Source organism: Narcine bancroftii, chromosome 3 (genome assembly GCF_036971445.1).
Source record: "Narcine bancroftii isolate sNarBan1 chromosome 3, sNarBan1.hap1, whole genome shotgun sequence".
Taxonomy (NCBI): domain Eukaryota; kingdom Metazoa; phylum Chordata; class Chondrichthyes; order Torpediniformes; family Narcinidae; genus Narcine; species Narcine bancroftii.
Genome location: NC_091471.1, coordinates 301,958,254 through 301,984,810, shown reverse-complemented (window position 1 = coordinate 301,984,810; position 26,557 = coordinate 301,958,254). Strand labels below are relative to the sequence as shown.

General features: G+C 42.2%; 1 protein-coding gene across 3 annotated transcripts in view; it reads left to right on the top strand.

Moving 5' to 3' along the window:
• Positions 1-23,439, top strand: part of mfsd12a (major facilitator superfamily domain containing 12a) — a 65,393-nt gene extending 41,954 nt beyond the window's left edge. Inside the window, exons 4-11 of one of the 3 annotated variants that reach the window (XR_011354580.1) lie at positions 2,213-2,407; positions 3,127-3,219; positions 5,860-5,952; positions 9,574-9,741; positions 12,521-12,615; positions 13,369-13,499; positions 16,982-20,816; positions 22,231-22,312. Coding sequence is in view for 2 of the 3 variants with exons in the window: in XM_069928739.1 (XP_069784840.1) it covers positions 2,213-2,407; positions 3,127-3,219; positions 5,860-5,952; positions 9,574-9,741; positions 12,521-12,615; positions 13,369-13,499; positions 22,231-22,307 (852 nt within the window). In the remaining variant the exon portion in view is untranslated. Of the gene's footprint in view, positions 1-2,212; positions 2,408-3,126; positions 3,220-5,859; positions 5,953-9,573; positions 9,742-12,520; positions 12,616-13,368; positions 13,500-16,981; positions 20,817-22,230 lie in introns of all 3 variants that reach the window. The other 2 variants (XM_069928740.1, XM_069928739.1) reach the window with 2 other exon arrangements.
• Positions 23,440-26,557: the final 3,118 nt, after the last annotated feature.

The window sequence follows — 26,557 nt, the reverse complement described above, 5'->3', positions numbered from 1 at the left end:
CACTGCGGTGTGCGAAGGGGGTGCCCACTTTTGGTGACTTGTGCGCCGGCTTCCGGAAGCGACATGTCAGCGCGTTGTGGCATCATTCCTTGGCCACCCAGAAGCAGGGAGTTCCCTTAGTCCACACGTAGTGTCAACCTCGGGCTTCTCCTTGGTAGTGAAGGGGGTCCGCGCCATCTTGGGTCGGCTGACCAGGGTGGCGATACGGCCCATCTAACCACACGGTCGCTCGGCCCGCTACACTCTCAAACTAGCATTCACCGTTTATTGTGACCTCCCACCCCTTTGTGCTTTCGAGATTTTCAGTTTAACAATGACGAGCTTTGTTCAGTGGAGACTCCCACTGGAGAGGAATGATAGCAAAAGTGGATCTGAGATACCTGGAGGCAATTGGAAATGTTTGAGACCTCTTAATGGCTGGAATGCAGACTCTTGTGAAGGTTATGGATGCGGAGGAGGGAGAGAACTGAATGCGAGGAGTTTCCAAACTAAATCTCTTGATATAAGTTCCCCATTGGGTTGGTTTGAAGTGTTAACATCTGTTTTGAGCATAGGAAGGTGTTTGAGGTCAGTTAATGAGGCTCCCACGATCTTGATCACAAAATTCAATGGGAGTAGAATTTGGTGTTTGTTATATTCCAACTTTCTTCAACTCCTTGCATACTAATTCTCTGAAGGCTTTTTTTTTTAATGACTCTTCCGTACACTTTGACCTGTTCAAATGTAAGCTACGTGACACAGACGAAAGCAAGAAATACAATATGCCTAGACTCTGACACCAACCCACAAAAATGTGATGTGATAGCTCCTTGTGATAAGATGTGTAAGGTAAAACATCATGAGATGGGAATGTGTAGGGAGTTACCCTGTACAGGGCAGTAACAAGAAGGGGAGGTGTCCTTGTACTCCTGTTAGGTAAAACATCATGAGATGGGACTGGAGAAGGAGTCACCCAGTACTAAGGAGTAACAGAATGCATCCTTGTACTTACAAGATAAGAGAGACATTGATGGATTGAGAGGCAGGAAGCTAGCAGGGAAAGGATAGCAACAGTTTTAGTCATTGGACAAGTAATGATATGATGATGTTCTAAGCATGTATCCAAGGGTATAAAAAATCACCATTTTGCTGATAACGGCAGAATGCATTCTCCGACTAACTTTGTTAGTCGCAAGTGTTACAATCCGGTAATAAAGAACAAAGAACCCTGATTTCGACTCAGTCTGGTGTTTGTCTCACTCATTCATGAACAATGCAGACCTAACAGATGCCATCAGTGTTTTTTGACGATGTAGGATTTTATTATCAAATATTCAGTGGCAAACAGCAAATGCTTCAGAACCACGCGAATATCCTATTAACGCCAAGAGGATGGCGCACCAACGACCAGGGGTAGAATCCGGCACTGTCTGTACGGAGTACATACGTCCCTCTTCTGTCCGAAAGTTTCCTCCCACCGTTCAAAAACGTACCCCGGTTGTAGGTTAATTGGGCAGCGCGGGCAGTGGACCAGAAGGGGCTGTTACCCTGCTGTTATGTCTAAATGACTGAGATCCACTGGAACAGGTGGTCTGGATGGAACGTAGCCAATTGAGTTCCCCATCAATCTGGTTTGTGTTTTCTGTGGAAGTGCTGGCAGGAAATGCATGTTCTGGGCCATTGAATGCAGCCAGTACAATAGGAAGAAAAATGACATTTTGAAGGAGTTGTGCTTGGTGCGCCACTCGAAGCTTAGCCCTCAATTGGTATTGCTTGTCATTGGCATGGTTTCTCCCTTGCCTTTCCTGCATTAAACAGTGATTTGCCTTCCAAAGAATTTCATCAAATGCAAGTCAGGTGATCAAGGGAAAACTACAGATGCTGGAAATTGGAAATCAAACAGAACGCTGGAAATACTCAATTAGTCGGGCAGCATCTGTGGAAAGAGGAGCAGAGCCGTGTAAACTATCTGAATGTTCTCAGGATTGCTAAATTCACAATACTTCTGTTGTAAGTCAATTGACATTTGAAAAGTGATTTACAATTGTAAACCCATTTCCAGGTTATAGTTGCAAAGCCAAAGGATAGAAAAATTTATATTCAACGCTTACTCCAAGTTTTTCTTTATCCCTTAATTTCTTTGGAATTTGTTCCGTGTGAATTTTATTGGATGGCAGTTTTAAAGTGATGGCAAACTATACTTGACGGATACTTTGATTTAATTTGTTTGCAGACCCTGGCATTGGCTGTGGTTGGACTCGGCTTTGTGTCTTCGTTGTTTTTCCATATTGGAACTCAGGAGAAACCGAGGAATGAAGAGGGACTGATTTCTTCTGAAACTTCCCCGCTCATTGATAATTCCAGTGGAATCCCCAGCCAGCCACTGCTCCGGTGGAAACATTGGCTGAAGGAGTTTTCGTTCTATCACGTAAGTGACCCTGAGGTTGTGGACTGAAGATGGACAAGGGATTGGTAGTTGATCGCTGGCTGAGGAAGCCCTGAGTTATTCGAGATCAAAAAATCTACACCAATAGTCGAGCCCGTGTTGTGCCCTCTGTACGAGCAATCCAACTTGTTCCTCTTTCCATTCATCTCCAGCAACTCTTTTCAAACACGCCTTTTTGAATTCACAATCGAGTTTGGTAATTGGAGCGATTTTGCTCCATCTCTTCTCTGCATGATTTTTAAATCCCTCTCTCTCTCTTCACCAATCTCCTCTGATCTGAGGGAAACATACCCAGTTTCTCCGCTCTGTCCACAGATCTAAAGGCCCGAAACGTTGACTGGCATTTCTCTCCGTGGATGCTCCCTCATCTTCTGGGTCCCTCCAGCCTCTCGTCGTTTGCTCAAAATTCCAGCTGAATTTCCCCTTGAATCAAAATTCTCAAGCTGGAATTAGACTGTTTCTAAGCCATTCCACGGTGCTGTTTAATTTACCAATTTTTGTGATCCCAGGCTTTTTTTTTTGCTGTCTCAATTATGTAGCACAAAGGTCAACACTTGGCCCATAAATCTTCTGATTAGGGAAATTGTAGGCAATTTTTGAGTAGGTTGGCACAAAACTGGGCCGAAAGGCCTGTGTTCTAATGGCTAGGGTTGCAGGCAGACCAGTTGGTCTTTGTTGACGAGATTCTCTTCTTTTGTCAGGTGGCCTTTATATACATGTGCACTCGACTAATTATCAACCTCTCGCAGGTCTACATTGCAATGTACCTAACCTATACACTAATGCTTCCAAAGGTAAGTGTTCTTATTTCAAAACATTGAGAAATGCAGCAGCCCAGAGTAGCACTTGTTCAGCGAAACCTTAAAGTCTGTGAGTATAGTTGATGCACAAAAATGCTGGAGAAAATCACCAGCGTCAAATGTACTCATGTTAAGGTAGAATTTTTTGATCATTTTTAAATGCTACATTTATGGGTTCAACTATTACATGGATAAGACTTTTGAGGGGCTGAACCACACCAGATTACCATATCGGAAGCAGAAGTCCGAATGATCTCTAAATGAATAAAGAACAAAAACACAATGAATTAAAATAATAATCTGTGCATCAAAGCACACGTCGTACCACGATGTTGGGGGTGGGGTGGGGGGAGTGGGTCGTGACTGCGATAAGTATCTGTTACATCAGAGAAGCGTCAGGGGTTCTGATTGTCGGGTGGCCTGGGCCGAGATGAGAGTCTAGGGCCGACCTTTACACCAGGTGTATGGAGAATTTCAGATTTTTTGGGGCCGAAAACAGGGGGTCGACGTTTACACGAAACCAACTCTTACTGAGTATATGATGTTTTGGGACTGATCCCTTTGTCGAGCTGTACAAAACGGTGGGGGGAGGGGGTTTATATATCTCTGCCTCCTTTAGGCACTGCGGGACCTTCTGAGTTGCTCCAGAACGTTTGTGTATTACAGTACGTTTTCCCGCATCCGAGACTCTTGGGACTGGACGGTTTTTTTTTGGTTATTGGGGTTTTTTTTCTCTGTTAACAGAACAATGGCTTTAAGCAGGCCCAGTAACATCAGAAGAAAACTGGTATCCGTGGTTAAACCACCACAACAACAAAACTACAGCAAGCTTTTCAAGCATGATATACATACCAAAAAACAACATGATATCTGCTTACAAAATAAGATAAATGCAGCACCAAACACTAGTAATTCTCTTCAATGGGTTTTCTTCATTAGCAAGGCTTTTTGTCTTGGAGGTCGTTCTTTGATTTTATAAATGAACATGATTTTTTGTTCTGTTATGAATGCTCACTGCTCTAGTCCCTCAGTCTGTCCGTCACACACATTTTCACCATGTCACCTATAGGCAATTTTTCCACCTTGTGGCATCACATCGTCACCACATAAAAAGTTTGGCTTTTGGATCTTTTCAGCATTCAGAACTTCAGATACGGGGAAACGTACCATAATATGGTATCAGTGCCTAGGTCCTTGACTGCCTGCCGGATTCAAAGTAGCCCAAGCTGTTTAAAACAAAGGGATGAAGGCTCATCTCCGGTTGATTTGGCCAACATTCCTACCTTCATTCATAACTGCTTGGTTGACTGAAAATTAAGGAACCAAGGCATTTCCAAGTTCGTGGGTTTTCTCCGGGGGCTCCGGTTTCTCCCACCGGGGGGGAGGGGGTTGTAATGGAAGGTTTCAACCATGTTTGTTATTTTTGCAGCCTTTGCTTCTGCAGGGCTGAGAACCTGCTTGTTTTTAGAATCAGCAGACAAGCTAAATTCCACCGAGGGGCCAGAGATGCAGTTATCTGACTTAAAGGACATCTGTGTACCAAGAACATTTAATCTTCCTGCTTGTTTTGGTCACAGATCTAACCTAAGCTGAAAATTATGTTATTCAATTATTATGAAAATTATGTTATTCAATAGAATCCTTAGTATTCTAGCTTGTTCGCTTATCTTTCTTACTGTGCTGGGAATAGGTGCTTGGGTAAGCAATTTTTGGGTAATATAAGCCATGGTCCCGCTGCTGAAGTGGGAGACTCTCTGAGAGGTGGAAATATCTCTCAGCAAGAAGAACTTCTAGAGTCCAGCCAACGACCCGGTCGGGGGAGATGGAGAAGGCGCCCCGATAACCTTCTACAAGTGTGCAGTCGTTGCCTCGCCTTGGCAGTTGGGACCAGTCCAGGCGTTGATAAGTATAATTGGGAAGGGCTTGCATATTGTAGTTTGAAGTCAGCTTTTGAATTTGTAATAAACATTTGTATAAACTGAACTGCTCTCGGTGTGTGTGTCTATTTTCTTTCGGTAGCTCCAACACTGACCAGTCGAAAACGAACAAAGTGAGAGGTACAAGTTTACCCAGGACAGGGGTGTAGGTAAATTGGGTGGCATGGACTGGTGGGTTAAAATGACCTGTTAGTGTGCGTATGTCTAAATTTTTTTTAAATAAAAAAGAAATTCTGGGAGCCTGTTGAATTGGTGCTCGCTGCCACCACCTGGTCAGACAGCGTAGAAGCTGAGAGAAAGTAATTGGGCGTGGGATTGATGGGAAAGATTAAAGAACTGGCTGAATGGCCTCTCATCAGATCTTTTTCCCTTCCCACCCAACCCCCCGCCCCCCCCCCAACAACCTGCTTATAATTTTCACTTCCTTTCCTCGTGCTGTTAGAGAAGGACATATCTATCCAACAATATAGCGAGGAGCTGGTAGTCCCAATGAACCCTTTAAAAAAAACAATTCACCCACTATCCTTTGACAGTTGCTTTACAGCATTCGCTATGGGAAAAAGGGATAAGGAAATTTTAGGTGTGCAATTGAAATTTTATTACAGTAGAAAGCGATTTTGGCTGTTTGCAGTGTGTGAATAAAATGCAGCTCTTATTGAATCCACAGATTGTTTGAATTGTACCTTTTTATTTACAGAACTACATTGCCACAATCCCTCTGGTGATGTACGTCAGTGGATTTCTGTCATCTTTTCTCATGAAACCTGTGAATAAATACATTGGGAGGAACGTGAGTGTCTGGCCTTGAAGATGTTTTTTTTTAAAAAAAAACCTACTTTGTATGGGATTAATTGGAAGTGTCCACACAATGAATGCTGCCTTCATTTTTTTTTCCCTTGGAAGTGAAATAATATTTTTCAGGCCTCTTGGGTAGAGCGAACTTTTTAAGAGGTCTGCTGATCTGGATTTTTTGTGTTGTAAATCTGCAGCGTTGTAACTTGCCAAGTGGAATGTTACATGTTTATTTGTTGCATCATTCCTGGAACATTGAGAAGGGTTCTTGTGTGACTAGTATATAGAACATTATTATAGCATGGCATAGGCCCTTTGGGCCTTGATGTTGTGGTGACCTATTATACCTATCAAAAGAAAGCTAAACCCTCCTACCCCATAACCCTCTATTTTTCTTTCATCCTTGTGCCTAAGAGTCTCTTAAATGCCCCGATTGTTCCAGCCTCCACCACCACCCCTGGAAATGCATTCCAAGGACACACAACTCTTGGCGGGGGGGGGGGGGGTGGAGCGGGGGGAGAAACAAAAGAACATTACCCATGTTATCTCCTCGAAACCTTCCTCCCTTCACTTTGTACAGGTGTCGTCTGGTGTTTGCTATTCTCGCCCTGGGATAAATGTGCTGGCTGTCTACATTACCTATGCCTCTCATAATCTTGTAGACCTCTATTAAATCATCCTTCCTCACTATGAAGAAAAAGACCCTAGCTCTGCTAACTTTGCCTCATACGGTACATTTTCGAGTCTTGGTAAATCTCTGTGCCCTCTCGACATCTTTCCTATAATGAGGTGACCAGAAATGAACAGAATATTCTAAGTGTGGCCTCACTAGAGGTTAATAGAACTGCAATATTACCTCAAGTCCTGAAATCAATCCCCCGATTAATGACGCCTAGCATATCATAGGCCTTCTTAACTCTCCCATCAAACTGCGAGACGACCTTGAGAGATATATTGATTTGGACCCCAAGGTCCCTCTGTTCTTCCACATGGTTAAGTATCCTACCGTTAACCATGTGCTCTGCGTTCAAGTTTGACATACCAAAATGCATCACCACACACTTCTCCGGATTGAAGTGATAACAAGAATATCTCCAAAATTCATTCAGCCATGTATAAAAGCGCAATTTAGGGTAGAAAGTTAGAATGAAAAAGGCCCATCAGCACGAAGCAAGGGCAATATGAGAGCACTTTTGTGGGGTTCATTTACAAGCCTGATGGGTGCAGGGAAGAATCTGACTTAAGCCTGTTGGTGTGCGCTTTCACGCTCTCCTGATGGGAGAAGAGTGTGCGTCTGGACGTGATGGGTCCTTCAGTGCGTTGGCTGCCTTTCCTGGGCAGTGGGAGATGGAGATGGCATCCATGGAGGGGAGGGAAGTTCTGAGCTGAATTCACCACCTGCAGCTGCTTGCCATCTTGAGCAGAGCTGCTCCTGTACCTCACTGTGATGCATCCAGTACATACCCTTTCCATGGCATACCTCCAAACAAGATGACAGGCTGATGGGTGGCAATTTATTAACCCCATTCTCTGGCTCAGACCGGCTGCTTTGCTGTGCTGCCTCCTTAAGTGCCCACATTCCTCTGGTCTGGATGCAGTGATCCTGCCTGTGGGATGGCGTAAAGGTGGGGGGGGGGGGGGAGGAGGAGGAGAGTGAGGGTGGTGATACCCTGAGCAATTCCTCTGAAATCCAAGGCCCAATCTCCTGCTTTGGCCTGTCAAATCAGGAGTTTGCTTCTAGTTTTTAATGTAGCTCCCAAGATGAGAGTTGTTTTAAAAACTCAAAATTGAGCCGATTTTTTTTTCAAACATAAGTCCACTGACAAAAAAAAATCCTAAAATATTTCAAAGTAATTAAGAACATTAAACTGAAGTGAACTAATGATATTTACAAAAAATTGCTTTGTCTTCTCTTTTGCCCCTGTGTTGTGGATTGGACGCTGTATCTGATCAGGATACAGGGTTCTTCCATCAGGTTTTGATATTCTGGAGACAGAATCTGTCAGTAATCCCCAGACGTTTGGGAAGTAGTTTGTGTCAGTACCAAATGATTGTTCCATGTAGAACACTGAGATCTGTCCCGAAGAGTTGAGGTTCTTGAGTTCTCTGCGGGTTGGTCACAAAAGTTTGTTTGAATCCCAGTTCAGGTTTTAGAATCTAGAACATTAGAGTGCAGACCCTTCAGCCATGATGCGGTGCTGACTCATGTATTCCTACCAAAAAAAAACTAAACCCTCTCTACCCTGTATTTTTCCTTCATCCATATGCCTAAGAGTCTCTTAAATGTCTGTATTGTTCCAGCCTCCATCACGATTCCTGGCAATGCATTCCAAGCATCAACTCCTCGCCGCGTAATTAAAAAAACCCATTTCGCTCCAATGTGGCCCCTCCCTTCACTTTGTACAGATGACCTTCAGTGTTTGCTATTCCCGACCTGGGAAAAAGGTGCTGACTGTTTACCTTATCTATGCCTCTCATAATCTTGTCAACCTCAATTAAGCAACCTCCAAGGACAAAAGTCCTAGCCCTGCTAACCTTGCCTCATAAGAAGTGTTTTCCAATCCTGGTAAATCTCCTCGGCACCCACTCCATAGTTTCCACAACCTTCCTCTAATAAGGTGACCAGAACTGTGTGAGCCAAGACCTATTTATGAAACATTTTGCTCTTGTAAGCAAGGTCCTGTAAAAGCTGGTTCAAGAACTGCATGGAAGATGCTGGATTACTGAGAGAGGGCATGATTGGACCTTGTGCGATATTTCAAATTCTGGCCATTTTGTTGCATCTTTGTCTTAATCGATTGGATCACATTAGCTACGCTTAACCCAACAAAAAAAAAACAGGCAGGGCTGGGAGATTAGGGTGCTTGTGAATGATGACATCATTGTGCTTTCGTTAGATTGAACCACCCGTCCATGTGATTGCAATTCAGAACTACGACATTATTGTGAATGCACACTCCTTTGAACCAACCTTCCCTACCAAGCTGGAAAGAATCTGGCACTGTATCTGTTTGTTAATACAAGATACAGGAACAGAAGGAGACCCATTTGCCCATCAAGTGTGCTCTGCCATTCTAATCCCCTCAGCCCCTCTCCTGGGCTTTCTCTCTGTAACCCTTGATGCCCTGACTAATCAAATACCTGTCAATCTCTGCCTTGAATACACCCAACGACCTCGCTTCTAGAGCCACCTGTGGCAACAAGTTCCATAGACTCTCAACCCTCTGACTCAAGAAATTTTTCTGCATTTTTTTTTAAAGTTGACACACTTTTACCCTGAAGTTATGCCCTCTTCTCCTAAACTTCCCTTCCATGGGAAACAACCTTGCCACATCTACTCTGACAAGGCCTTTGAGCATTTTAAATGCCTCTTATGATGTCCCCCTCCCCCCTCGTCCTTCTGTACTCCAACAAGTATAGTTCAAGAGATGACAAATGCCCCTCATATGCTAACCCTTTCATTCCTGGTATCAATCTAGTATATCTTCTCTGAACCCTCTCCAACACCAGCACGTCTGCTCAAATAAGGCCACCCAAAATTGTACAGAAGTACTCCAAATATGACCTGTCTTTCTACCAGGTATTATTCACTTCCCTGTGTTTCTCTGTTCCTCTGCAGATGACCTACTTTCTTGGGCTTGTGGTGATCCTGAGCTTCGCTTATTGGGTCTGGTTTTTCCAGATTGAGAAGGGTATCTTTGGTGCAGCGATCCTCCTTGGCAGTGGCTCAACCACCATCCTGGTGACCTCCCTTTCTATGACTGCTGATCTCATCGGAGACAACACGGTGAGAAATCGGGATGCTCAGTAAAACTGTGAGCAGACCGTTGCTGAGTGCAGAACAAAGCGCTGTTGTACCAAACGTAACCTAGAAAACAAGAGATAGGAGCTGGAATAGCCTGTCCGGCTCGTCGAGCCTGCTCCACTGTTCAATGGGATCATGGCTGATCTGACGATGGACTCGTCTCCACTTACCCCTCTTTTCCCCAAATCCGTCAATTCCCCTCCAATGCAAAAATCTAATATTGTCATAAATCTATTTACTGAGGTTGACTCCACTGCCTCACTGTGCAGCAAATTCCTCGGGTGGGTGGGGGGGGGGGGGGCAATTCCTCCTTATCGCCACCCTAAATCTACTACCCTGAAATTTGAGGCTATGTCCCCTATTGCTGCTCTTCCCTAACATGGAAGCAACATAGCTACCTAAATCTTATCTATGCCTTTCATAATTTTATCTGTTTCTATAGGATCCACTCTCATTTAAATTCCAGCAAGTACAGTCCCAGATGACTCAACCTCTCCTCATGGACTAACCCCCTTAGTAGTGAAGCTTGTTCCATAGAACATTACAGCACAGGAAACAGGCCCTTTGTCCCCTCCAGTTTGTTCTGAATCTATTATTCTTTCTAGTCCCACTGACATGTACATGGACCATATCCTCCATACCTCTCCCATCCATGTACCTGTCCACATTTTTTAAATGTTAAAATTGAGCCTGCATTCATCATTTTAGCTGGCAGCGTGTTCCACACTCCCATTAGTCTCTGTGTGAAAAGGTCCCCTCTCATGCTCCCCCTAAACTTCTCCCCTTCCACCCTTAACACAAGCCCTCTGATTGGTATCTCAACTAACCTCAGTAGAAAAAAACCTATTTGCATTTACTCTCTCAACATCTATCATAATTTTAAATATCAAATCTCCCCTCTTATTCTATGCTCCATTTTGCCAAAAGCTCTCATTACAACCCTATCCACCTGTAATGCCACTTTCAGGGAAATGTGTATCTGTATTCCCAGGTCCCTCTGTTCTACCGCACACCTCAGTGCCCTACCATTTACTATGTACGTCCTTTCTTGGTTTGTCATTCCAAAATGCAACACCTCACACTTGTCTGCATTAAATTCAGCCCATTTTTCCAGTGGGTCCAGATCCCTCTGCAAGCTTTGAAAACCTTCTTCACTGTCCACAATGCCTCTAATCTTTGTGTCAGCTGAAAAGTTGCTGATTAATTTTGCCTCCTTATCATCTTTATCAAAACAACAATCAACCCAGCACCGTTGTTTGAGTCACACCACTCGTCACAGGCCTCCAGTCAGAGAGGCAATAATCCATTACCACTCTCTGGCTTCTCCCACAAAGCCAATGTCCAATCCAGTTTACTACCTCACCATGAATACCAAGCGAGTAAACCTTCCTGACTAACCCCCCCAACAAATGTGGGACCTTGTTGAAGGCTTTACTAAAGTCCATGTCAACAACATCCACAGCCTTTCCTTTATCAGCTTTCCTTGTAATCTCAAAAAACTCCAAACAAATTGGTTAAACAAGCCTACCATGCACAAAGCCATTTGACCATCCTTAATCCGTCCCTAACGATCCAAAGTAAAACACGAAAGTCTGCAGATGCTGTGATTGAAGTAAAAACACACAGAAATGCTGCAGGAACTCAGCGAATCTTGCAGCATCCACAGGAGGTAGAGATATGTGACCAAAGTTTCAGACCTGAACTACTTGTATCAGTTCCCTGCCATTTCTCATTCTATCAACACCACAAAATATCTGCCCACAGTTGCTTTTGGCAGCACCGATGCTGAGGGGGAAAGGAAGCAATGATGCTCCCATGTTCGAGAATGCAGAGAATGTACGGTGAGTGAGGGAACAGTGCTCTCCGTGTGCATGTGACGAGCACACACTATAGCACACATTTAGTGGTGGTGTCCACTTGTCCATCCCCATCCACACAACATTGATCTATTGCTGATCTAATCCTCAGGTCCTTGGTTTTAGCCACGTTGATTCACAGTTTTTGTTAGCACATGAATCATCCACTTCTCCCAATTTATCATTGAAACGTTTTAATAAACGTTAGATATACAGCAAGGTAGCAGGCCCTTCCGGCTCACAAGCCCGTGCTACCCAAATTAACCTGCAATCCCCATACGTTTTGAAGGGTGGGAGGAAACTCCTGCAAACACTGGAAGAACATGCAAACTCCTCACAGATACCCCACCTGATTCAAACACGGGGTGGGGAGCTGGCCCTGTAACGTCAATCCCTGCACTAACCACGTCCCCCTTACTCATTTGCTTCCTCGTTTGTCTTGATTGATCTGCCTCGTGCTCTCGGTTCATCAGCATTTTATCTGGAAGCACCAGTTATTCATTTAACTCGTGCAAGAGAGCATTTTAATTTGATTCTACAGACAGTAAAGCCTCTGGTTTGTATGGAATATTGGCATCACATTCCATCCAGTGGGGTGTCACCACGTTGTTACAAAGATAACTGACTGGTTCTTACAACCAAGTTATTTGTCAGTAGAGCTTAATCTAGCGAGCCTTTTTGGTAAGAATTTTCGTGCACGTGTACATTGTACTTGTATGTATGACAATAAGCTCTTTAACATGACCCTATTTAGATATTCAGAGGATATCCAGGTTTATTTTTATTTTGTCGTGAGTTGACTGGATTTACAGTCTCAGGATGACTCAGGCTTTTTCTCTCTTGATGATGCAATGACCTCACTCCTTTATGGGACTCCTGATGTTCTCCATTGTGTCTTGTTGTAGCAAAGTGGGGCCTTTGTCTATGGATCCATGAGCTTCACTGATAAAGTAGCCAATGGTCTTGGTGTGCTCATTGTTCAGAGTTTCCATCCCTGCAAGTAAGTGGACATTTGAATTTTAGATTTCTGCAGCCTGGTGGGTGTTGGTACTCAAAGATGATTACAGTAAAACCCCTGGTAACAAGAATTCAAGCAACTGGCAGCCTCAAGCAATGGCAAAAAAAAATAGGAAAATGTATGTTAAAAATGAAAATAAATAATAGGTAAAAATACTCATTTTAAATAGTAAATGTTCTCTGAAGTAACACACAAACCTTTGAAGATGGGAGCAAATATTCAGCCAATAGAGCGCCTTGCTTGTGTTTTGCTCATGGCAGCTGTTTGAATAAAATGGTGTCGTCCAGGTCGAAGAGCTGGTTGATGCCACTTGCCTTTTCTCTTAAAGTGCTTCCTTATCCCTGCTTAGCAAGGGTTGCCCTTGGTCAGAGGCTTGATCTGGAAACTTGGGGGAGTGGGGGATTTATCTATAATGTTATTGTTTGTCTTTCGGGCCGCTCCATGGAGGGGGAGGAACCTGCAGATGCAGAGATGGTTAAATGTTTTCAAAGAATCTGACTGAGAATAAAGTAAAATGTTTTAAGGTTTATATATTCATGCAAGTGAAGTTTGTTCTTTGCAAGTACAGTCTAGTATTTTTGTCTTTCTTTTTTTAAAACTTTTATTCCTAATTCAGGTGTATTAGTTGGGCATTGTAAGAGTATATATATTTATTTGGCATCTACCAATCCCCATGGGTGCAGGTTACCGGTGTTTTACAGTATTACAGCTCTAAGCCTGTGTTGGTCTTTCTAGGACACAGAGCTGCTGTGCACAGTGTGGTCCATACTATCACTTGGTGATGGTGTTAGTAACCGGTTGCATCGCCTGTGTAGCGCTTCTTGCTTTGGGAGCCACTCGAATCTGGCCAATCAAGATTAGGAATCGTGAGTAATGTCTGGATGATCTTCTCTGTTTTATTTTATGACTAGTATGGAGGTTTTGTAAGGGCTTTGCCACAAATAGATATTGGTTGGTGTGAAAATTATTCGCTGCCTTAATAATTTCTCTGGGGGTTAAACTCAAGATTGAAATGTCTTTTGCAAATGTGGAACTTGGTAGATCTTAAAAATTTTCATTCATAGAGCAGCTAAAGACCAAACTGATGGAACTCATTAGGTCATCTTTAGAGGCCAAGGAATGGCTGATGTTTTAGGTTGAGACCCTGCAAGAGGATTCCCATTCGCCTCCACAGATGCTGACTTTCTCCAATGCTTCAGATTCCAGCGTCTGCAGTCTCTTGTTTCCATAGAACAGGCCCTTTGGCCCACAATGTCCATGTTATTTCAAGCTGCACACCTGCCTGCACATGGCCTGATCCCTCCATTCCTGCCTCCCTTAATGCCTCTTGAATTCTTTGGGATATCAGTGGTTTTGGCTGTTCAAGAAAATAATCCAATTAATGATCTTTTTTTCTTTGCTCACTTTCCAATACAGATATCATTTTTTAGTTTGTAAATCCTATTTTTAAATTGGGTAGGTCAGTGCAGCTATTCTTATCGGGAATGTTATGAGCCCAGAGGACCCCAAAACCCAGCAGCAATAGAAATTCATCAAGACAAATGGTTACTTAAACAAAAGTTGCTTTTAATGATCTTTAAACATGAAAAAAGGAACAAACTTTAGCTTATTACTATTAACCTAAGTTAACCCCCCCTTCTAATTCTAAGCGCACGTGTATATAAGTTCCAAAAAAATTATTTGATTCACAGTCCAATCTCATTTCTCACTCCTCCAAGTTCACCGGTACCAGGCAAATCTTAAACTGTGCACAGAATTTAACATTTATGAATTTCACCAGGCTTTGGTGCTTAAAAGGTAAATGGTTACCGCTCAGCAAGATTCTTGTCGGTTTTCAGAGAGAGATTTGTTGCTCGTTGGACACCCACAGCCAATTCCTTCTGATTAGCCACTTCGATGTTTTGCCAAAGAAACTTGCCCCATCAGGATTTTCCAGATGATAACTTCTTTCTTTCAGGTCACCACAGAGTTCCTTTTCTGTTTCCCTTATTTCAAGTGAAACATTATACTGCCAGCCATCTCATCTTGCATGGACCACAAGGCCTTTGACCAGGCTAAACTAAGAATTTACAACCTGTTGTCAAAATGAGGTTCTTCCACAAGCATGTCACATTCCAGTCCCAGCTGCTGCGGCTGAACTGTAGAACGGAAACTGAATTTTCTCTCTCTCTCTCTCTCTCACAGAGAAAACCACATGAGCCTCTTAGAACAGCAAACTGCACTCAGACTGCGGCACCGAACCAATCTTCTGAGTTCATTCATTTGTTGCTTTCCAAAACAATACTCCACAGCATGTCCATTTAACACCTAATTGTGAAGTCCTTATAGGCACTCTTCAAAGTTTTTGCAAAGGCACCCAGAGCATGGACTGTCTCGCTTGAGCAGAGCTCTGGCATTTTAAATGAGATCTGTTTTGAAGTGTTTGTATGTGACCTACACGAAAAAAAAACCTGCCACAATGTATCTCCTTTTAAAACATATCTATATACAATCTAAATATAATATAATCTGTCACAGGAGCTATAGCACATTTAAGGGGAGCCACGGCTGAAATCATAAAATATTTTTATTATAGTTGGTGGGAGAGAAACCCACTGAACTTTACTGCTTTACCAGGAAGAGGGCCTATAAACTTTGAACAGAGTCCTAAGGGGGTCATGGACAAAAAAAGATTGAGAATGGCTGGGTTAATCCCATATTTCATCATATTTCCTGGCATGTTGGGAAGAGGGTATCTGGTCGTCTTTACTGATTCTCAGCGCAATCTCATTTTCCCCACGTGCTTCCCTGTCACCTCCTCTCTCGTATGCCCATTAACTCGACCCTTGATCCTCCTACCACTCACCCCTGTTAGGGGTGGTGTGCAGCAGTCTGCAATACTTTCTTTTGGCTTGGCTTCGCGGACGAAGATTTATGGAGGGGGTAAAAAGTCCACGTCAGCTGCAGGCTCGTTTGTGGCTGACAAGTCCGATGCGGGACAGGCAGACACGATTGCAGCGGTTGCAGGGGAAAATTGGTTGGTTGGGGTTGGGTGTTGGGTTTTTCCTCCTTTGCCTTTTGTCAGTGAGGTGCAATACTTTAGAAGGTCAGGAACTAACGTGCCTTCAATTTTCTTCTGGGACTTCTAACCTGGCGCATGCTTAGCGACGATATTTTGTGAACCCTCCATTTTCTTGGCTCGTGTGCCATCTTAGATGAAGTACAGAATTCTTAATTGTAGATCCCACAGGAATTTGCTTAAACAATTTAGATTTATTACAAGACCAATTTACAAAATGCTGGACAATTCTGCAAGTTGAATCATTGTAAATTTATATTCAGTTTGGAATTCTAACATTCACCTGAGAAATCTCAATGCAAGATGATGTTCAGATCGGCGTTGCTGTAAAATGTCCCTCATTCATATGATTTAATACTCCACTTTTTTGCCCTAGGTGCCACCTCCTCTCCCTTGCATTGTCCAGAATCCTGTTCTTCAAATTTGAAGCCAGAGGATAGTTTGCTTCTTGATGAAACTTGCTTTTCTAATCTGAGAAAGGAAATGACTGCAAGGGTGGCCTGGTTAGCACAACACTATTACAGAGCCAGTGACTCGGGTTCGCTCCCCATGACTGCGTGGGTTTCCTCCCACCTTTCAAAATGTACAGGCGTTGTAGGTTAATTGGGGTATTTGTGTGGCACAGGCTCATGGGCCGGAAGGGCCTGCTCCATGTCTAAATTTATTTTTTTCAAATTCTAATATTTACAATAGCTTTGTTGTTGCTTGCACAACTGGGAAATGTGTGCTCAGTATAACAGAATCCCAGCATTATTCTTTGCAATGATAACTGACTGAGTCCTTCCCTGTCCAGTGGGGATACGTTTCTATTTCAATGAGTCGAAAGGATTTCGCATTGTTAGCTTTAGACCAGTGGTTTTCAAACTGCCCCCCCTAAACTCACATTCCCCCTCTGTGATTAGTAAGTGATTGCTTAAGGTGGGATGTGAGAGGAAAGAAAAAATTTTGAAAACCACTGTTTTAATTGTACCTCATTGACGCGTTATGTGCACAGTTTCATCTCTCCAAAGGAAATGGGCCGATAACAATTTCTCTCAAGCAAAATATTTCAGTAAAAATTGGGTCTAGAGCAGTGGTTCTCAACCTTCCCTTCCCACTTTAAACAATCCCTTAGTAATCACAGAGCACCTCTGGCATAGGGGCTTCTCAAGATCGAATGTGACTTTAGGGGGGGCTGTTTGAAAACTACTGCCCAGAGCCTGTTTGTCACCATGGTGTTTAACTGCCTTATTTGTATTTGGAGTGTACAGTCACTGGATACCAAAATTGTTTCCATTATCTTTATTTCAGGGAGAGAAGATAAAAATGTTCGAAGCCTGAATCTGATTGACTGGTCATGAATTTGTAGTAAATTTCACTTCCTTATTTAACGTGAATTCGCTAAACGAGAAAACTACAAACGCAAGAGATAAACCTAAACTACGATGTGTTCTAAATCTTTAACTTGCTAATCTAAATGCATTTTTAAACTGAGGTTTTAAAAAAATATTAATTTGTAATGGGGGCAATAATTTAGAGGTTGGTGTCAGCACAAGTGCCAAATTTAAACTGGAATTAGTGTTTACAATCCCTTGGTACGTCTCAAAATGCTTCACAGCCAGTGACTCCATCGCTAATTTGTGGTCAGCAAGAACTAAGTGGAATTGTTCTGTGCAACCTTTTTTTTTCCGGAGTATTAAAGACAGGAGCAGGAGCTGGCCATTCAGCCCACTGGAGCCTTCCCTGAAATTCAGTACGATCGTGGCCTCGTCCCAACTTTCCTGGCTGCACCCCACAACTCCGGCCATTTCTCTTGAGCAACTCCGTCCTGGGCTTGAATGTTGCTTGACTAAAACAAGCACCACACCAACGTTTACTGAAATTGGGTTGGAGTTTCTACGCTCTCCCCATGTCTGAATGGATTTCCTCCGGGTGCTCCGGTTTCCTTTCATGTTCCCAAAACGTACAGGGTTAGTACATTAATTGGTCAAATGAGGATATTTGGGCAACGAGGGATCGTAGGCCTGACGGGCCTGTTACCCTATCGTATCTTAAAATTAAAATAAACATTTCATCTCCACAGCCTTCTGGCATTTCATCTGAAATTTTTTTGGGGGGTGGAGCGGGGGGGTGAAAAAAAATAGTCATCCAACATCTGCATCTTGTCTTGCCCCAAGAGCAAGATTCCTCCTGTTGCATTAGGCAAGATTTATCACTCAAATAATATTGCTAGAGGAAATAAACTGATTAACTGTTTAAACTTCAGTTTGTGAGATCCAGCTGTGTCTCAGTTGGCTGCTGAGGTTCTCTGTGGTGTGAAACATTTTGGGACGCTCAAATTTGTCAAATGTGCTATAAGTCAATATAAACTCTTTCCTCATTAATCAAGTTACTCAGAATATAACATTGCCTTTTGGGTGTTTGAGCCTATTTTTTTAATCTGCGAGGAAATTATCAGCATGTTATCATAGAATGATGTTCAGTGAGTGTGTAAAACAGTAGCCTTGCACCCCTGCTATTTGTAATGGGAATGATGTGCAACGCAATACTTGTGTGATCTTTTTTTCTGCAAAAGTCGTCCTTTTGGCACTTTTGTCCGTCTTGAAAAAGTGGCCATTGTAAAACTTGAGCTATGGTTTTGTCCATCTTGAAGACCAATAGTTTAAAATATTTTCTATCCACTGGCATATAAATAAACGGATTTGAAGCGAGATGAAGCCATTTGGCCCATCTGCCAGTTCTGTCGATCCCGAAATCTGTGCTTCAATCGCTTGTGATTGATCTGATGGTGACTACCAACTCCACATTGCCGTCCTCTGGCAACTTTGCCCTCCCTCTCCAACCCCCTTGCTCACTATTCCACCCCTATATTTTTTTGTAAAATGTCAGACTCTGCTTCCACCACTCTTTTGAGAGATCTTGTGGCCCTTTTTGAGAGAGAGAGAGAGAAAAGTCAGCATATGATGTTCTGATCCTCGTTTACATCTGGCCTCACCCTGGCCGTGCATGGGGCCGAGGGCAGACATGTCTGTGTGGGAACGGTGAGGGCAATTGAAGCAATTGGCTCCTGAGAGTGGAAGCTTCGCCCAGAGAGGATGGGGGCTGAGTGAAGCGGTCACCCAATCTGCGTTTGGTCTCGGTGACGTGGAGGAGGCCACACTGAGTAACCAAGTTCAGTAGGCTAGTTTTGATGAGGTACCTGTGCACGAGAGTGAAATATCTTCCCCGTTCACTCTCGCAGGATCACATATGTTTCAGTCAGCACTGTTGCCAAGTTTATTTTTGGCACATTATCAGTGGACATTTCGATCCCATTACAAATTACCCATAGATAAGTCATTAAACCAAAAGTTGTCGTTTTAAGGATTTAATGTTTAAATTAATATCTAAAATGCTGCTAAATATTTAAAATGGGTAATATTAATATATCATTGGAATTGTATGCAAGTAAATAATCTGATCTTGAACATTATCATTAACATGAATTTACATTATTGTATGTTTTAATGCGCAAGTATTGTATAACACTACGCTGATGCAGATTTTAAATGTTCAACAGCTCTTAGATTGTGGCCTACCTGAATTATAAATGTTCAATTAAAAAGAAATTAATCTAGTAATGTCAGCCTTTTAAAACAATGTGTATAATTTTAAATGTAATTAAATTCATGGGTATTTTAAAATGTAAACATACATAAACAGTGGTTTAACATTATTTTTAAACACTGCATAAATTAATGATCATGATTTTAAATCTAACTGAAAAATTTTGCAAACTTATTTTAACCACAGTATTAAAACTAAATGATATATGCTAACAAATCTTTTGTGATTTTTGCATTGCAGAAGTTTGGGTGTTTTGAAGTGCAATTTAATCCTCTCACTTACAGGGAAAATTCAATAACTTTCCCAGCTCTTGAAATACGTTTGCATTATCCTATGCCTAAGCATCAGATTTTTAAACCAAGCAGACCTACAAATACAAGGAATCAAAACTGAAAATCCTGACTGAAGTATTTCCAAGCTCGTCTTAATCCTGCATAATACCTGATCTCCAGGGGAAAGTGTGCATATCGATAATGTTTACATGAATGTCTTTTAAACCCGGAAAATTGGTCTAGCTGTTAGTGATCTGAGTTTTTGGGTGTTTTGGTTTAATGTTTGAAGATTCAGAGATTGTGGAAACATTCCTGTGGGGAGATTTTGATTTAGACATGCTATATATAAACAACATGGTAATGAAGTAATAATATTGGGGGCGAGTTCATTGACGACATGGAGGTGCTCAAATTAAGAACAAGAAACGTCTTGATTCGTTAAAGGAAATACGGTAAAATCCCCAGTATCCGGAATTCAAGCAACAGGCATAAAAAAATCACAGAAAGCGAAAGTTTAAAATTGGTGCCCCCTAGTGGATGGTTCGCCAAACACACAAATTGCAATCTCAAGCAACTGGAAAATTCACTTAAGCAGAATCTACCAATTCCCATCAGTGCCGGATCCTGGGGGCTTTACTGGAGTTTTCTATGTCTCAATGCCTTTATTTGTAATTTATGCAAAAAAAAATTCAGCTCCTCCAGCATTATTCCATTTTGAACAACCTGATGGAGCCCAGTTCAGTGAATTTAGTGGTTTTGATGTAAGACTTTTTTTTCCAAGATATATCCAATGTGACGCTATTACAGTGCCGGTGAATCTGCGCTGTCTTAAGGATTTTGTATGTTTTCCCCATGATTTACGTGGGTTTTTCCCAGCTGCTTTGGTTTCCTCCCACCCTCTAAAACATTTGGGGTTTTGGGTGTAATTGGGCAGCATGGGTTTCAGTGGCTGGAATTGGCTTCTACCGCGTTGTAAATAAAATAAATTCAAAGGGTGAAAAATTGGTGGCCATTAAAGGCTCTGTTCTGTAACTGACCTCCTCCAATATTATCTAGAAAACTAATTCAAGTAGATTACTGAAGTATGTTAGAGCAAAGTAGAAAAGATGTATGGATTTTATTTTAAAGATTCAAAACCAGTTTTATAACAATGTTGTATATTTAAATTGGTGCATTTTTTTTTTAAAACACCAATTCCTTTCCCAGATCTGGAGTCATAGAACAGCACAGAATATGTCTTTCTGCCCATCTCATCCATGCTGACCAAGGTAGAATTCTGGGCAAGTCCTGTCTGTCTGCATTTTGGACCCTATCCATACGTCTGTCCAAATGTCCTTTGAACTTTGTAATTCTAAGCTTCCTTTAGCAGCTCACTCTGAATACGGATCTCCCTCTGAGCAAAAATAAAATGTTGCCTCTCTTAAATCTCTCACTTTCACCATAAACCTATCCTTTCTTGTTCTAGAATCCTTGACTGGGGGAAAAAGACTGAGCATTCACTTTATGATTTTGTATACCTCCAGGGCAGTGGTTTTCAAACTTTTTCTTTCCACTCACATGCTACCTTAAATAATCCCTGTGCTATAAATGCTCTGTGATTAGTAAGGAATTGATGTGAGTGAAATGAAAAAGTTTGAAAACCACTGTTTTAATCGTACTTAATTGACTCGTTATGTGCATGGTTTCGTAGCTCCAAAGGAATTGGGCCAATGACAATTTTTCTCAAAAAAAAATTTCAGTAACAATTGGGTCTTAACCTTTTTATCCCCCCCACTTGCAGACCTTATTAATCACAGAGCATCTATGGCATAAGGATTACTTAAGGTGGTCTATGAGTGGAAAGAAAATGTTTGAACACCACTGTTCTAGGGTGAGCCTCAGCTCTCTGAATAAAGATTGAATCCTCTACCGCAATTCAAGCCTTTAACATCTGGTAATGTGCTGGTGAACTCTTCTACACCGTTTCCAACTGAATGAGATCCTTCCTGAACAGCTCACAGAAGTCCAAGTGTGGACTTGCCTTTGACTTGGACAATTTGTTTCTTGCCGCAGGTGTGACCCAGTCAACATGTTTTGAAGTTGTAACATGAATCAACACATGGTTTGGGTGGCATGGTTAGTATAGTAGTTAGCACAACGTTATTACAACGCCAGCAACTCAGGTTCGAATCCTGTTTAGTAAAGAAAATATTGCAAATCTAAATTGTTGAATTGGTACAGATTTGTTTTTAAATTTAACTGTTAAATTTTGACATACAGCAAGGTAATTGGCCCATCCAGCTCCCGAGCACATGCCGCTCAAATCATGTGTTTATTTTAAGTTTTTGAAAGGTGGAGGGGAAACCGGAGCGTCCAAAGAAACCCCAAGCAGTCACGGGGAGTACGCACAAACTCATTACAGACCTTTCCTGCTCTGATTTCTTAAAAAGATGGAGGGTTATGGGCATTGTGCAGGGAGGTGGGATTAGAAAGGGGTGTTTGGTTCGGTGCGGACTAGAAGGGCCTAATGGCCTGTTTCCATGCTGTAATTGTTATGTTATGTTATGTTTCTACTTCATCAAATTCAAGCGCTGAGAATTGAAGAACAAAATATCTTGTTCGACTTTTAAGTTTAACATTGAAAGAGGAAGTTGTGATTTATTTGCTAACCTGGGTCTTTTTGTTTTATTTCTAAACATGTAGGTTATGATTCTGGATTAATAGCATCGCCTACAAATGAGAAGAATAAAGAATTTGGTGACTATAGAGTTATTAATTGATGGACTGACCTTGAAACCGCACAGAGCAGACAAGGAGAGAATGGGAACCCAGAAATTGTTCACAGAATGCACCTTAACACTTCAGCCTTGGAGCTGGTTTAGAATCTACCTCTGTGAGTGGCCTGTGGAACAATGTAGCATCCAGTAGCCTGTGTGTTAACTGCTTTGAATGAAGAAAAATGTTGTTAACTAAAACTTCATTTTATGTGCAATGATTTTTCTCTTGGTGAATGATAAATCATATGGTTGCATAATTTGGAGCATTAAGAATGTTTTAATGCCTTTTGCACTTTCTGATGTGAATTGAAAGTTGATTTGGTTGGGAAATTGTTTGGATTAATCCTTTTTCAAATATATATAAAAAAAAGCAACACTTCTGTAGAATGGAGCAAGCTCGCGAGCACAGACAAGGGGGCAGGTGCTGATTTCAAACCTGTCAACTCTGGGAGTTAGCTGGGGACCAGAATTTACATTGCACTAATGCAGTTGAAAATGGATCAGTCATTTCTTTGGAACATTTTAAATATTTCTAAGATGGACCATGAGCCACCAGTCACTAAAACCACTGGAGGCAAGCACGTTACACTATTTTGGTGCACACAATCTATTTTTAAAGTATTGGCCTGTTGTGGTAGCCTCTGGTATTGGGCATTTATCAGCTGCACATTTTATAACCATCGTAACAGTGGAAATGGTGGAATTCGTGGAGAAACACCATCAAAGTTTTAAGATTAAACTTGATGTAATTTTGGCTTCTGTTGCATAATGGATTTCAGTTTTAAATGCTCTTTTTTGTGGGCCTACCATCATGTGTGAGGACGTGTAAACTATATTTCTGAATCAAGAGCACATTTTGTAAATTGTTTTGTACTTGTTTATCTAATCAACGTGCATTTGTGATGACTTTAAAGTATATGTGTACATTGCTGAACTCAAATAAATGAACTCATTTGCATTAACTACATATTTACTAAGCAATTTGCAGGAATTCTCCAAAATTAGTTATACAGCATGAAACAGGTTCCTTGGTCCAACTTGTCCACGCTGACCAGCTGCCAACTATGTACTTGTCTTAATTAAATGTTCCTTTTATTGTCACATAATAATATATTAAAATATAATGTATATGATATGCCTCGACTTTTGCTTGCTGTAAGGCAAAGAGTTACCATGACCATTATTATTCTGAGCTCTATACAATAGGAGGAAGGGAAGGCAAGAGAGACCCTTCAGAGTCACTCGGCGTCCATGGATTTGCCTCCAATGCTTCTGCAGCCACAGGGACTCCCGTTCAACCTATTGGCAACCCAAGCTCTGGATCTACCGATCTGGATCAGGAAGCCTTCAGCGCTCGAGGGCGTTTTGGGAGCTCTTCTTGCCCTCAGCACTCTCTCAAATTCTGGTTCTGATACTTGGTTCCCATCGTTTAATCATGATGTCTGGCTCAATCACTTCTGTTAGCTTGGGTCACATTCACTGCCTGTGTGGGAAGCGTTTCCCCTTGGGGCTCAATGAAATCTTTTTTTCTCTCACACCATGGTTTGGACCCTCCTGCCCTGGGGAGAAGAATGTGACTGTTCCCCTTCTTTTTTCCCCTTGTGACTTTACATGCTGCTAAACTCACTTCTTGGCTTCCTAAGTCTTTGCTCAATCCAAGCCCTCCAGTCCTGGAAATATCCTCATGAATCTTTTCTGCATCCTTTCCAGCTTACTGACATCCTCCATTCAGCTGGACCACTGCACATAGTACTCCAACCACTTTCTCACCAATGTTGCAACGTGTCCCAATACATGTACTCTGACTGATGTCACCACTTTCAGGGAACTCTATACTTGTACCACTAGATGTTGCTGTTCATCAACGTCCACCAGGGCTCTGCCATTTACATGTCCTGACCTTTAACTTGCCAAAATTCAACATTTTGTACTTGGGACAAATTAAATTCCATCTGCTTTTTAGGCTTGTGTTCACTGTTAATCTAGATCCTGTTGTCAGCTGAGATGACCTTCACTGCACCTGCAATTTTGGTGTCATCTGCAAATTTATAGACATCTGCAAACTTGCAATGCCCACCACATTTTCATCCAAATGGATAATTACAGATTACAAATGAGAGGTGCCCAGCACTGGTCACTGCCCTCCTGTCTGAAATCCACTACCACCCTCTGCCTCCTGCCCCCAAGCCAGTTTTGAATCCACTCGGTCCCATGTGATGTAACCTTGCAGACCAGGCTACCACGCAGTGCCTTGCAAAATCTGCATCGAAAATAACCATCACCCTGCTCTCACCAATCCTCTAGGTTATTGATTCCCAAAGTAGGCGCTGCAGGCACCCCCACCACCCCCCACTTGGGGTAGTTGATTGCTAGATCTGGTAAGCCTCATACAATTGGAGAAGAGCTTATCCTGCCAGCAGTAAGTGTGGTTCTGCACACAGTTAACACATGAAAGCTCTTCCTCTCAATGATAACTTCAATGAAATGGCTGAAAACATTGAAGACGCATTGTGCAACCTGCTTAGGACAACAGCATTTGGCTTACAATAAAATGTGCATTCTGCCAGGCAATGAATCTTTGCTTCTTGTTTATGTTCGTTTCATCAGAGATGAAAGTTTGTTTCAAGAGCTGTTATTTGCAAGACACTACAAACAAGAAAGGGGAGACAGTATTTCGTATTGCTGAGAATTTTTTCAGAGAGAAAGACGTCCCGCTGACCAACATTCTTGCTTGTGCAGGTCGTCATGGTGGCTTCGTCAGTTTCTGGGGAAAAAGCTGTACCTGGTGTGTTTACGATGCACTGTATAATCCACAGGCAACATCTGGTCTCAAAAAAAAACACAAATCATTAAGCTCTATTATCACAGCCATAAATAAAATCAAGGCACATGCCCTCAATTCCCGACTGTTTTGACAGCTCTGCACTGAGAATGATGGAAGATTTTGAACACACAGAAGTTAGATGGCTGTCGAGGGGAAGCTGCCTGAAGCATTTATTCAATTTTTAAAACCGTTGTTCAATTCTTCAAAGATTCTAATTCTGTTCTCTGTGCTGAACTAGGAAATATCAAGCATGGTGTTGTTTACTTGTCAGGTGTATTCACAAAGTTCAACAAAGTTAATTTGTAACTGCAAGGAAATGAGGTTAACCTTATCAAAGCCAAATCAGCCCTCTCCACCTTTCTGTCCAAGTTACAGTTCTTCAAACGTAACACAGCCCATTGCATTTTCCGAGCCTCTCTGAATTCAAGAGGATATCAGACGATGAACTTCAAGTGTACTGTGCACACCTGGATCAGCTGCAGATCTGGCAGATTTCAGGATTTTTTCTTTTTTGCTTAATAAAATACCGGACTGGTTGATCAATCCATTCCTTGATACAAGCAATGGGGAGACAGGAATGGCACACCCATTCTAAGTATTAATCAAGCAAACTGTTTTCTCAACCACTTCCAACTGAATAACTGTGTGCTAACGTTGAAGCTTGCAGATTTTGAGGCAAATTATTAACCTGGCAGGAAATTTAGTTGCTGCATGATGAGAGCAGAGATGTGTACATATAAAATAAGAATGGACAAAACTCTCAGCAGTAAAACACAATGTTATGTCAACCTTCTATAAGAGCTCCATCAATAGGGTCCTGGCCAGTAGCTGAAGAGGAATAGATCGGATGTCAATCCACAGGACCATAAGATTGGAAGAGAGGATCACTGGAGTCTCCCTCCCTGTGCCTAAGTCTTACACCATAGAAGCACTCAATTTGCACCAACCATCAACCACCCTCTTTTTCTCGAAAAAAGCATACAAATGCTGGAGGATTTATGTAGCAAAGGTAAAGATTTCTGAGTCACACTCTCTAAGCTCATGTCTGTCCATGGCCTTTCACATTATCCTACCCTGACCACTGACAGATTGGAGGAACAACGTCTCATTTTTCTTCTGGGCACCTTCCAACCCCAGGGCATGAACATTGAGTTCACTACATTCCACTAATCAGCTTGCCTTTTCCCCCCTCCTCCCCTTTAATGTCATTCCAATTCCTACCTTCTTTTTCTCTCTACCTAGCCTAGACCTCCCCCACCTTTCCTGCGACCTTCCCCCCTCCACCTATCATCTCCCACCATCACCACCCCCTCCCCCCTTTTGTTCAGACATCTCTCATGTTCCCCCACACCTTGATGAAGGCCTCAAGCCCGAAATGTTGCTATATAAAGGCACTGTTTGACTTGCTGAGTTTTTCTAGCATTTGTGT